The sequence below is a fragment of the Pleurodeles waltl genome, chromosome 2_1 (genome assembly GCF_031143425.1).
Source record: "Pleurodeles waltl isolate 20211129_DDA chromosome 2_1, aPleWal1.hap1.20221129, whole genome shotgun sequence".
Lineage (NCBI taxonomy): Eukaryota > Metazoa > Chordata > Amphibia > Caudata > Salamandridae > Pleurodeles > Pleurodeles waltl.
Genome location: NC_090438.1, coordinates 733,220,315 through 733,234,784, shown reverse-complemented (window position 1 = coordinate 733,234,784; position 14,470 = coordinate 733,220,315). Strand labels below are relative to the sequence as shown.

General features: G+C 45.1%; 1 protein-coding gene across 1 annotated transcript in view; it reads right to left on the bottom strand.

The window, feature by feature from the left end:
• Positions 1–14,470, bottom strand: part of F13A1 (coagulation factor XIII A chain) — a 536,045-nt gene that overhangs the window by 267,975 nt on the left and 253,600 nt on the right. The window contains exon 8 of the mRNA XM_069217374.1: positions 3,652–3,790. Coding sequence (XP_069073475.1) covers positions 3,652–3,790 — 139 coding nt within the window. The remainder of the gene's footprint in view (positions 1–3,651; positions 3,791–14,470) is intronic.

The following is a 14,470-nucleotide window of genomic DNA, read 5'->3' as shown; positions in this document are numbered from 1 at the left end:
TGGTGGGCTTCTTCCAATTTTTCTTCAACAAACTTCTTTTTTGCAAACTGTAGAGCCTTCAGGTATGCTTCCAGACCCAACAGCGGAAAAAAAAGAATCTGAAGATGGTGACTACAAGTGGGAGGGCACATGAGGTTAGAGGAGGCTAGATGGGACACCAAATGGTTGGACTGTCGACTCCTAACAGCAAAAAAAGGAGAAGAATGACTACTACTATATTGGAGAATTCCGGACCCAGCCACTAGATGGCGGAATAATGCACAGCATGTGAATCCAGAAAATATTCTTGCTGCAAAACCACAACATTATCTACCCCTGAGTCTGTTAACTGCTGGGGAGAGCCACCTAGTTTAACCATGCCCAGTCACCTGCAGAGGGGCTGGTTGGCTTGCAACTACTTTCATGGAACATTGCTGGTATCCAACAGAAGGTATCAAATGCTGATTGGCTACACATGGTAAACAACTTTGATATAGTATGCTGCCAATAGACCTGGGCTACAAAAAGTTTCTACATAGATGGTTTCCAATCATTCTGCACACCAGCCGTGCCTTTTTTATCAGGCAGGTCGAAAAGGGGTACTGTTGTTCTAATCCCTCTTAAATGCAGTGATATCAATGCAGAAGAATTATTGTCTACTCCTTGCTGTCAAATTTTTAAGTTGTGTTTGCCAGGGTTCACAAATGTTTTGTTAATCAGTTTTTATTTGATTTTTTTCAGGTCACAGCCTTTAAATTAATAGAAGACTTGGATTTTGTTTTTCAGATTTTGCTCGTAGAAGTCATGCCTAGTATTTATTATCTGGCTAAGGGATTTTAATATAACTATTAGGTGCTCTTTTAGTGGATACAGTGTATGTGGGGTCATGAACTGGCAAGGAGAGACTATCACACACTTTCCCCATTCACTTTATGGGGGTGCAATACATCAGATCATCGTGAAACACAATTTGTTCTTCTCATCGGAATTTCTCAAAAAGGGCACTGCGTACCTGCCAATTTCTGTCGGAAAAGGTAGATGAAGTACTATTGATTTTATTTTAATATCTCCAGAGCTTGCAACTTCAATGTGAGACTCTGAACCTTAGTGATCATAACCCCATGTCAGTCAGTCTCAACTGTCCTTTTTCTAAAAACAATAAGACTGGCTGCAGCTCTAACCTAAATAAGGAATCTACATGAAATGGGAAAACATAGATCCCACCCACTTTTTCAAGGACTAGTAGGAAAATATGAGAAGGTTCTGTGTTACCTGTAGGAAAAAGTCGAACCAGGGGATGTTTTAAATAGTTCCACGGAGCTATGTAACGGCATCTGGTATATTGATTATAAAGAAACTATGTTATGTAGCTCTTCGATAGAGGTAGACTGTCTCTGTTGAGCAGAATCTTTTAGTGCCTACCACAGCAGAATTGCCTCTGCTTTCCAGGGCCTCTCTCAGTTTTATCCTGATGTCCCAGGTTCCTGATATCGTAAATGTGCTCCAGTGACCTAACCCCCTCCCTTTGTAAAAGCAGCTGCTGGATGAGAGGTGGACTCTGGGTATACTGTACCCAGGTGAGGTGCCGAGGTTCCAAAGTCAGAGAATTGATGGAGCAGAGTACTCTGCTTGTTTGAATAATGAGATCAGAGGACAGTCACGTGGCACTGCTAAAAGACACAGGCGAGTGTAATAAGGGGACATGAAATGATGATTGCCCTTTGTTTCAGAAAGACGCTTTGTCATAAACAATCATAGCTGTAGTAGGTTGTCACTCTTTAGTAGGGATGAGGTATGTACAGTCAGATAATGTATTTCACACAGGCACAATATGAGAGCAATTCAAAGCAGAAATCATATTGTGTGCTAAGTATATGCAAACCGAGTTTTCATCATCTAATATATACTGAATAATTTAGTAGAATGATGGCCCTCACAGTGTTTTATGAAGATGTGTTTGGATGGGGGTGGAAAAATAAGAATCATGTATATATTAGGTCAGGCGGAGCCTCCAAACTGTGTATGTTTCAGTAGTTTTTTAAAAACTTTTTATAATAGAAGAAAGCTTTACACCCAAAGACAGTGTGAACTGTTCTTTATTTCTGAGAATAGTTCATTGTGACTAGCTCGTTCAGCAGTGGTTATTTGCCTGTCTTCCGCAGAATAGGTGCATGTAATATTTATATAGATGTATTTGCTTATTTAAGTAGGCAACCTAGGAGACCTACTGTTCCCGTAAGACGTTGTTACATTACATAAATTAACGTATTTTATGGAGTTCAAAAGGCTGAGAGCAACTGAGTCTCAGACATGTTTCTGAGAGAATGAGACCCCACCTATTTAGTTACTTTACAGCGGCTATAAATAAAAAGGGATCTTTTGTTGAAGTTTGCAGGCATCCATCAAAGTATCTCAGCTATAGCACCTGGGTGAAGTGGCTGACAGAATATAAACTTAGAGGGTCTATTCACAAAGGTATTAGGTAGTATGTAAGGTGGTCTCCAGTGATACTCTTTTACATACTCTTACATGCCTTTGTGAATTGGTCCCAATGCCTGAAATTGGAATGAAAAGAAAATATTCATACAGAATTAGCAGAACTAGAAAAGGACTGTGCCCATGTTGCATTTTTACTAATAGTGAGTTGTGATTGGCCATTTAATTTACCAACACCCTGTTCTCAGGTAGACTGGGCGTAACTTGAGTAGTTCCATGTAGCGTAATCACACGGAATTACGTAAGAATGTCACAAGATTGTGCTTGAATTATGCAAGAAGGGTCATTCTGCGTTTGGCACTATTTCTTAGTGCAAAAATACCCCCTCACACCCAAAATGGATGCGTGGATGTATTTCGTGCTAACACATTCTGCTTCATGCAACCGAACACGATTATCGAGTGCGAGCAGTCACTTGTGCTCGCTAAATGTGTTAGCACAAAAAGCACCCTTGCATCCAAAATGGACGTGAGGATGCATTTTGTGCTAAGACATTCCGCTTCATGCAACCGAACACGATTATCGAGTGCGAGCATCCACTTGTGCTCGCTAAATGTGTTAGCACAAAAAGCACCTTGCATCCAAAATGGACGGGAGGATGCATTTTGCGCTAAGAAACAGTGCTAAATGCAGCAGAACACAAATAGCGAAATTACTCATGATTATTCGGGCAAGAGTAATAGGTAATTATCCGTAATTCTGCATCAAAGAATAATGTAGAATTACCAAAATTACTCAGATTGCTCTAGCGTTATCGAAATTCCGCTCAGGTCTATTCCAAGACTGTATGTACAGTTTAATTTGAGGACAGACATCCTTCCTCAAATTATTACTGCACACCAAAAACTCCTAGCGTACCATCTGTGATCATCTATTGAACTACTTGAGAAAATCTGGACATTTTTGAGTTAGCGCAGGGTTATTGACATGAAAAGACACAATAACAATTATTCATATAAATAAGTACAGAATTTTCCACAAGTTAAGAGACTAGAGCTCTAAATTAAATTTTTAGAAGACCCCAAAAAGTATAACAGGTAGTATAAAAAACTCAACTAAAACGTTATTTGTTGTTGTATTTTCAACCACAAGAGAATATTTCCAATAATCCACATCAAATGAAATATGTTAAAAAGTACTGAAACCATGTGCCGCAATCAAGTTGTCTAAACTCACCAGATAGAGTCTTTTGTGAGTTTGGGGTTTGGTCTCCCTTCTTCATCAAGGTACACGTCAGTTTGCAAATTGGCATCATTATCATGTGCTGAGAAATAATTGGTGACCACTCGAGCTGGTATGCCAATGCAACGCAAAACTGTAGCAAAGAAAAAAGACAAATCTAAACCTTAACTCATGCAATAAGAATAGCTCTAGAGATACCAGGTGACCCTAAATTGCAAATGGTCCCATATAGCCCTCCAACGCTGCCAAAATAGGTGGCGCTCTATACATTTATTTATTAAATATATATGTATAAAGTGAACGTATAGAGCGCCACCAGGTTTGGCAATATATATATATATTAACTACTGGCAATCGCTAGGACCAACTTTTCCCATAGACAAAGCATTTTTTGTTTTGCTAATAACTTGAATGCCGTTTGGCGAATCTTGTTGGAATTTTCAAACCGCTAATTAGTTTGTCTTCTGTCTAGAAGAACTCGTCAAGCAGGGGTCAAGAAAATAGAGGGTGCCAAAATGCTTTTTCCATGCAATTCCCATGGGGATTTTTCATATTTTGAACATGACTACAGCCCGAACCACTGCATAGATTTGCACCATATGTGGCAGAAAGCTATGTCTTGATCCAGAAAGATCTATTTTATGTTATTTGGTGTAAATCTGTTCTGTAGTTTTGGAGTTATTAAAGAAATAAAAATATGGATCTCAAAAGAACACGGGTCCCCCGGGGATCTGCGGGTTCCCATAGGTATCCACGGATCCAGGTGAAAAGCAGGGCCCAGATTGTCTGGCCGCAACCTGAAAGGAAAGTTGCTGGCACCATTTTGTTTCTTGTCTGGACCCCCTGGGGAGAAAACAAAATAAAAAAACACACAAGAGGTCAAGATGGAGGTATCTTGACCCCATAGGACACATGGAGAATGTCTTTGAGAGACCCCTCATGGGTAAAAAATTACCCTTTTTTTTTTTATTGTCTGATCCACAAATCCACCACTGTGCACAGTGCGACCCCCAGTGTAAATCCATGATGGATCTGCGGATTTGAAGCCCAATGGAACAAAAAAAACCTTCATCCACTCACATATCATACCCCCCCCGCACATGGCCAAAGGCCATGCAGAGCATGGGTTAAGTGCATGCGGGGGTGGGGAGATGGGAGGTTGGCTGCTAGCCTTGTGGCCAACCCCTGCATTGCACGGCTGAAGGCCGTGCGTGGCAATGATTGTAACAGTGTGCGTTTATTCTATATTACTTCACATTAAAAGAAAATGTAGAATTTAACTGAAAAAAACTAAAGGTTACAGGGATGGTATAGTTAGGTTCACATTTTACCAAGACAAAACCATAGAAATTCAGCACTTGTAGTTTTACGTACCTGAAGAAACTATAACTCATTGAGTTAAGTAACTTTAGGCGATGAGTTATAGTTTCTTAAAATAAGTATAAGTATAACTATAACTGCTGAATTTCTCTGTGGGGTTTGTCTGGGTGAATCATGAATCTAACTATAACCTCCCTGAAACCTTTGGTTTTTCCAGCAAATATATATATATATATATATATATATATATATATAGACACACACATACATACAATGTGCATGTGCACTCACCTAAATATATATGAATATTTATTCCACAACATTATACCATGTAACCATTTTTATACCACTATGCAAAGGTCACATTCAAATCCATTACCAGAGTGGGGTGAAACTCACATGAGGACAAGCGTTGAACAAGCCAGTAGGTCTCGCCTACACAAGAGCTATTGGAATTGCCAATGTGTTTTATCCCTGTTGAGCACCAGCATGGCAAAAAAAAATTGTGACGTATAGCAGACTGTTGCAGAGTGGAGGGTAGTAGAGTGGAGTGTCATAGAGCGGAGTGTTATAGAGTGCATGTCGTAAAGTGAGGAGCATAGAGTAGATGGGCATAGAGAGGAAGGACATCGAGTACAGGAGCTTAGAGTGGAGTGGGTGGAATACAATAGAGTAGAGTAGAGTGGCGTAGAGTGGAGGGATGTAGAGTGTCATAGAGTAGAGTGTAAAAATGGAGTGGTGTAGAGTGGAGTTTGCATGGTGAGGTAGTGCACTGCTATTAGAGACAACACATTTTAATTGAAATGACCATCACATTTGCACAGATAAAGTTTTACTGACAGAAATATACAGTTCATACACAATATTGTGATTTGTTTTGATCATAGTAAAATATTAGTTTCAAGCACACTTCAGAATTATAGAAAAATGTGCTCCATTTATGCTTTCCTAATTCTGATAAATTCTGCAATATCTTCACCGTTCATTTACAGACATTTGAGTTTTGTTGTGTGCTAGAAAAAAAGCCTTTCCTTTCACACCCCAAGATTGTCAGATAAATCCTTTCACTTTGACGTCAGAGAAAGAAAAGTAAACACAAAGCTTCCCGGAAGACAGAACACAATGTTTGGCCTCGGTCTTTGAATGCTCAACAGTTGTGATAAGATAAGAAAAAAATTTAAAGGCCAGTTGACAGCAAGTGGGCACTTGTGGAATAATACAGTAAACATGCTATGCTTCACTGGAGGTACAAAGACATGCTGGACAGCCTACAACAAATAGAGCCAGCAAAAAGGAAGCAAGCAAATGTGAGTTTCAAACCAGAAAGCCAATGGTAAACAATGGGTGGAATGCATTCAGTATCTCATATCCCCAAAAATGCTTTTAGAAACAGACAGCTGCGCTGTCTGGGCGGCTTCAAACTAACAAGTAGAGGTTGTAAAGCAGGGGAATCGAACCTTGTCAGTAGTGAGAGCTACTATTGCTCAAGGACAGTCCCCCTGAGCTACCAGCATATTTTCTAAATGTAAAATAGTAATGGAACGTATTTACATTACACTTAACCCACTCTATGCAGGATTATCAGTAGTGACCCTCCAAGTACTTCAGGTGAGGTTACCAACAGAAATGTCAGGAAAACGTTTGTCAATATTAAGGCCCTCATTACAACCCTGGCGGTAAATGCCTCCTACCGCCTTGCTGACGGCCGCCAACATACCGTGACCGTGGCGGTATTCCGCTACGGGTATTATGACCCACACGGAGAAATCCGCCACTATGCAGATACCCACACAAGTCCGCCAGACCAAAGGTCAGTGATAAATTGGCGGTACCAAACCCCACACTGTTACGCCAACAAGAATACGCCCACCGTATCAGGACCCATGAATCACTGTGGGGGTCTTTCAACCGCGGTAAACCATTGGCGGTACACACCGCCACGCTCAAAATACCCACACATTTACAAAACACCACCAAATTGGACAATTCAAACTACACACACCTGACACACATACACACACCCACACACTCAGACCACTATAAAACACACACCCACATTACCCACAACCCTTGCAATGAGAAAAATATTTGCCAACACAGAGAGACACAAGCCAGGAGCACCCACTCAATCTGAGCCACAGAACACCATCACCCATACACCATCCACGCACCTCACAGCACACACCACAACACGTCACCCCACACACCACCCCACACATCCTCACACATATCACTCACACCACATCCATGGCACCCCAAAGACACCCCAGGTTTTAAGAGGAGGAGCTAAGGGTCATGGTGGAGGAAATCATCCGGGTAGAGCCACAGCTATTCGGATCACAGGTGCAGCAGACATCCATTGCTAGGAAGATGGAGATATGGCGGCGAATCGTGGACAGGGTCAACACCGTGGGACAGCACCCCAGAACAAGGGATGACATCAGGAAGAGGTGGAATGACCTACGGGCGAAGGTGAGTTCTGTGGTTGCAAGACACCAGGTAGCAGAGGAATGGCGGTGGACCCCCACCTTCTCCCCCACAACTAACAACATGGGAGGAAAAAGTCTTGGCAATAATGCATCCTGAGGGCCTCACAGGAGTAGCAGGAGGACTGGACTCTGGTAAGTCAAATCTTTATTACTATATCCCCCACCCTACCTGCATGCCATCACAAACTCCTACCCCTACCCTCACCCCATCACTCCACCACCTCACATATACCCCACTATCACAACCCACCCATCCCAACACCAATCCATGGACCCCATCACAGACCTGTATGGACACCCATCACCACAGCATGCCCATTAGAGAGAATCACCTAGCCCACAAAATCACCACACATACAAGGCAAAGCTGACTGGGCGGGACGCGCCTGGAACTCTGAAAAGGGACTACATATCCCAGACTGCTTTGTGGCCCCAGGAGGCAGCCGTCTTACCAGCACCTGCATCCACTTGACCAGACCAACGAGCGCTATATAGCGCGTGGGGGCAGTTTGCGGCGCGGGACGCGCCTAGAACTCTGAAAAGGGACTACAATACCCAGACTGCATTGTGGCCCCAGGAGGTGGCCATCTTACCAGCACCTGCATCCACTTGACCAGACCAATGAGCCCTTAATAGCACGTGGGGGCACTTTGCAGCACATGAGGCGTGCGGGCCCGTCCACGCCCGTCGTAGCCCGGAGGAGGCTGGGCTGGGCCACCCCCCTAACATTTTTCTTAGCAGGCACTGTTGACTCTTGCCACTATTGTATCTTCTTGTAGGTGTATCATTGAACTAACTCTTTCTAGAACACTTATCCATCAACCATAGTTTCAATGGGCAAAAGGAAAGCAATAGAGGGTGGGGCAGGGGCGGTGTTAAAAGCTAAGCAGAAGAGACATACGCATGTGGCCAATAACTGTGTTATGGACAGAATCGACAACCTTCTTGACGATTGTGAAGGAATCTTAACCTCCTTCCCGGACAGTTGCCCCAACGGAACTGGGGGATAGTGCTCCCTGTCAGGAAGGGCGCTGGTCACAAGAAAATTGCTGACATATTTGTAAAACGCGGCCAACAGGCTATAGCCTCCACAGGGCAGGGGGAGGGGAGGGATGTCATCACCCACGCTTCCCCATTATCAGCGGATAAGCTTCCAACTGATCCCAGCGACCCTATTCAGTGCATCAACCGCTTTACCCCTTTAATAAATATCTCAGATTCACAGGACGACCCTGACCCATGCTTCAGGGCGGGTGGGTCAGTAGATGTAGATGTAAATGAGCACTCAGCCCCGTCAAATGCACATGCATACAACATTTAAAGAGGGAGGTGTCAGAACTTAAGTCTATGGTTAACTCCTTAATTGCAATAGTAAAGCCCACAACAGTAGCAAATAATTGTGCTGACCAATCCTTAGCTGATGCTAAGGTCAAGGGTATTGAGGCCCTCTTCTCGGCTGACATAGCCTCTGATAGTAAGAGGCCCAAAGGTAGGCATCGCTGGTTTAACAAAGGGTGCCGCTCCTCAAGCAAGCACTTAATCCAAGATATCAAATCTAAGGATGGAAATGCAATTAGCTCACCCAGGAAGTCTTACAAATCAGCTATCGACAAAGCTAAATGTGAACAAGACGACAAGTGGTGAGCTGCACTTAATGACGCTGCACAAGAGAGGAATTGCAGCACATTTTGGTCCCTGGCAGCGTGCAGCCCTGCAAACAGCGAATTGAACATTACAACTAATATTGCACCAAAGGACTGGGTAGACCACTTTAGTGGGTTGTATTCTTACAGCCATGACAGTTCTACCTCTCGACATAAGGATACTTGCCCAAATATTACCCTAACACCCAACCCTCCAGTGTTGCAACAATTTTCCCAAGCGGGCATAGCATACTCTTTAGGCTCTCTAAAGCGTGGTAGGGCACCTGGTGTGGATGGTGTTCCAGCAGACCTATTTTTAACCAATATAGCAATCTGGTCAAGATATGTCACCATCATAGTGAATGCAATAGCATCTGGGGCGCCAACCCCTGAGTCTTGGAAGGAGGTAATTGTTGTCCCAATCTTTAAAAAGGGCGACAGAAGCCTCCCCAGCAATCATAGGCCAATTAGGTTAATAGACTGTGTGCAGAAAGTGTTCTGTCATTGCCTTCTGGGCAAGATTCAAGACTGGATGACGGAACACAACATCCTTAGTCCCCTCCAGGCAGGTTTTTGCAAACAAAGATCTACCATTGAGCAAGCCCTTAGGTTTCTGCTCTTATACTGGAAATCTATTATTATTGGTAAAGGGAACCTGTATGTTGCTTTTGTGGGCTTGAAATCCGCATTCGATTTAGTACCCCGTAACAAGCTTTGGGATGTTCTTTCCCTAATGGGAATCCCCGAGCATTTTCTTGTATTACTAACTCGGCTCCATGAGGGTAACTATGCACGAGTCAGGTGGGACGATAGGGGACAGCTAACTGACAGAATTCAGGTGTCAAGGGGTGTGCGGCAAGGGTGTGTCCTTGCTCCCACCCTGTTCTCCCTGTACATAAATGATATTGTCCCCTCCGTACTCAGACTGGAGGCTGACGCACCATCGCTAGGCACACAGAAAATTCAGGTCCTGCTCTTTGCATACGATACACTCCAGATATCCAAGACCCTAAGTGGATTACGTAAACTCCTCGTGTGTTTTGAGGAATTTTGCTCCACACAGGGACTTGAAATCAATGCCTCTAAAACAAAATTGATGACACTTAATTCACACAGATCATTTAGAGGAAAGTTCACTCTTGAGGGAACTCCACTTGAAAAGGGCGGCACTTTTAGTTCCCTGGGCATAATGTTAACTGAAAAAATGTCTTGGAAATCACATATTGCAAAGCAAGCACTGAAGTTAAAGCAAACAACGGGGGTCTTAGTAAAGGACTTCAGCCTTTCACATACTAAACCAATACGCCCCGCAATCCGGATATATGAAACCAAGGCAGTAAGTTCAGCCCTTTACAGAGCTGAACTTTGGGGCTATGCCAAAGCCCAAGAAATAAAGGTTTCTGAAAATTATTTCTTAAGAAATCTAGTGTCCCTCCCGCCAAGTACTCTATTGTTTCCCCTCTTTGAAGACCTAGGCATGAAACGCATTGACCACAAAGCCCACCTACGTCCTCTCTTGTATTGGCGGCGTCTTTGGACCACTCCGGAGCTTGCCTCCTTCACCATAGCCCTGCAGGTCATCTTAGAAGCTGACCACTCTCACAGTATCCCCGGGTTCAGACACATCAAGGGGCTAATTTACTCTCTTGGGATTAGAGAACTTTGGGATTCCCCAACCACTACTTCCTTCCCTTCAAAAAGTGATCTTAAAAAACTGTACTGGCATATGGTAGACTCTGAAGACATGAGGGTTGCTCTTCACTCTACACTATCATGTGACTTCAACAATCTAAAAGAGATGTGCAAATACAAGGCTTTCTGGGACATAATCACAGTGCCAAGAGAAAGGAAGATGTACTTCCAGTTCCGTATTGGCACCCTGCCATTAAGACTATTTACTAGTCGCTGGTCACATGACGAAACAACCATCTGCCCAGCTTGTAAAGCACCCATTGAAAACCTTCCTCACGTCCTATTTGTCTGCCCTGCAGACACTGCCTCACGCAGGAAATGGCTGGCCCCGGCTTGTAGAGTGCTGGGAGTTCGCAGGTCTGACTTAGCTCTCCGAATTCTTAGATCAGACACTCGCCCTAAGCTAGTGATTGCTGTTGCCAAATTCCTTGGGGCAAGTTGGATTGTCAGAGGGAAACTTCTATCTGCAAAATGGTTATAGCAAGAATGTATAAACTTACCCTGGGAGTGTATTTAATTTTATTTAATTGTATTATTTTATCTAATCACATGTATTGTATATATTTTATTTAATTCTGTGTAATTATTTATTGTTGCTGTGCTTTTGTGGCACTGGTAGCCAAAATAAAGTTCTTTTGACTGACTGACAGGGCAATCACAAACATACAGGGAAACACACCCATGCACAAGATGGCACACACAGATACAATAACACTGCATTTTCATCCCCACAGACCCCTACTCAACGTCACCGGAGAGGAGTTGCCAGCAACATCCAGTTCCCCCCCCCCAGAGGAGGACCACAGTGATGACAGCAGCTCTGCACGCCTGAATCACGATGACCAACCTGGCCCATCAGGGACCTCTGGACAGTTGGTTACCCTGCCACAGTCCCAACCCACCACAGAGCCTCCTTCCTCAGGAAACACCAGCACAGCACCCACCCAGGGGGCCCATGCCACTGTCCCCAGGACACGTCAATCAGCAGTGTGTCCACTACTACAGGGACCGCAGGCCACACAGGATGATCAGGGACCTGGGGTCAGTGGCAGTGGGCACATGGTTCAGGGGACAGAGGCACAGGACAATAGGGGAAATTGGGAGGACTGCTGTGCGACAGGGGGAGGACAGGCCCAGGGAACTGACTCTCCAGGAGGCCCTCACCAACATCATGGGAGCATACCACCATTCCCAGGAGACCATGGGCCAGATACTGTACAAGTTGCAGGAGACCCAGCGGCTGCAGGAGGGACAGTACCTGGGGATCAGGGAGGACCTCAAAAACATCTACACTATCCTGGTCACCATTGCAGGGGTGCTGGCTGACATGGGCAAGACCATGAGGGAGGCAGTGGCACACCAACGGGCCCCTGACACTAGCCACACCGAAGAACAGCCCTCTACCTCACTAGTGGACAGGAGGCCCCGCCACAGGACCAACAGGCCACAGGCACCCCACTCCCTGCAGAAGGAGAACCACCCCGCAAATGGTCCCTACTATCCAGGCAGAAGCCAGAGAACATTGCCAAGACCCCCGCCAGGAAATAGGACTCTCCTGATTGTCACCCTTCTGTCCCACTCTGTCACCCTGTCCACCTTGAACTGCCATTACTCCCATTCCTATGCCCCATTGGACAATGCACCTGAGATACCAAGAGACTGGACTCTAACTGGACATTTCGCCACCATCACCCCAGCCCATTGCACATCCCCCTCTACGTATGAGCACTTAAATAAACACCCTTGGAACAAATACAAATCTTGAGTCTGTTAAATGATTGAAATATGTATTAGTACAACAGTCTGAAAACACTGCAAGTCATATGTACAGTTATATATACATTGGTATGACCTTTAGTGGGCAGCAGTAAACATACCAGAAGCCAGAGTGGGCCACAGAGATCTGAAAATAGAGATGCCAAAGGGTACAGTAAGTGACAATAGACATAGGGAAATCAGGCTGCCATGTACAATGTCCAACAGAAAACTGAAATGTAAAATGTAGTGTCCTACCTGTGTGTCACTGGAAATACTGCTGTATTATATTACTTCTGTTGTCCACATCTTCTTCCACTGCCTCCTCTTCCTCACTGTCCACAGGATCTACTGCTGCCACAAGACCATCTCCAGGCTCATCCTCCTGCAGAAAAGGCACCTGGCGTCTCAAGGCCGGGTTGTGCAACATGCAACCTGCAACGATGATCTGGCACACCTTCTTGGGTGAGTAGTACAGGGATCCACCTGTCAGATGGAGGCACCGGAACCTGGCCTTCAGGAGGCCAAAGGTTCTTTCAATTATCCTCCTTGTTAGCCCATGTGCCTCACTGAGGAATCCCAGGACATGAGAGGTTGGGGTAACCAGAGTCACCTGCAAATATCGAGGGATACCTGCTAGATACACCCTAACCCTTAGGGACAACCCCATACCCAAACACCAACTTATACTGGGTGGGGACCTTGGGCTCACTTATTAGCCACACCCGGTGCCTCTGGAGTTGGCCCATCACATATGGGATGCTGCTATTCCTCAAGATAAAGGCATCATGCACAGTGCCAGGAAACTTGGCATTCACATGGGAGATGTACCGGTCCGCCAAACACACCATCTGCACATTCATAGAGTGATAGCTTTTTCTATTCCTGAACACTTGTTCATTTCTCCGGGGGGGGGACAAATGCTATATGGGTACCATCAATGGTGTTGGGGATATGTCCCAGGCCATAAAAGTCAGCTTTCACTGTGGCCAAATCCTCCACCTAGGGGAATACGATGTAGCTGTGCATGTGTTTCAGCAGGGCTGACAACACTCTTGTCAACACGTTGGAGAACATTGGCTGAGACATCCCTGATGCCATGGCCACTGTTGTTTGGAAGGAACCACTTGCCAGGAAATGGAGCACTGACAGGACCTGCACCTGTGGGATGGCAGGTAGCTGACATCAGGTCTGGCTCCAATTGGGCACACAGTTCTTGGATTGTGGCCCGATCAAGTCTGTATGTTAGTATAATGTGTCCGTTCTCCATTGTCGCAAGGTCCACCAGGGATCTGTACACCGGAGGATGTCGCCTTCTCATAGTCATCCTCAGCGGCTGAAGCCTATGGAGGAAAAGGGTGAGCAGAGGGTCATATTCACACATCAATTGAAATAATGATGCATCTTTTCCTTTACAGATCCTGCATGTGAATCCGAGAGTCAGCTGCTGTGCCAATGTCTGCTGTGACGCAGTTAGGTGCCATGGCTTGTGACCCCCTGAAATGGCGGCTGTCTGACCTGTGAGGGGGGACAAGTGGAAATGAGGTAATTCTGCTGGCATTGTGCGCCGTTGCGGTAGGCGGTCAATGACCACCGTGCAACTTCATATTAGTTGTCATTGGGCCCTATGGGTTCAAGGAGCCAATGGCGATGTATGCCGGCGGTGACGGTACGCACCACTGTGGACATGACCGCCATTTTCTATCTATTCACTCACTTGCTACCTGACCTTCAAAAGGGGAGGACCTAAACTGCAAGTGCTGCTGTGACCTGTGTTTGGAAGCAACAATGGCTCATGTGCCTTCACTGCGGAGGAGTTGGAGAAACTGGTGGATGGGGACCTACCCCAGTACATGTTACTCTACGATCCTCCAGACAAACAGGTGATTACACTGTGAGCATGATGCGTGGGCC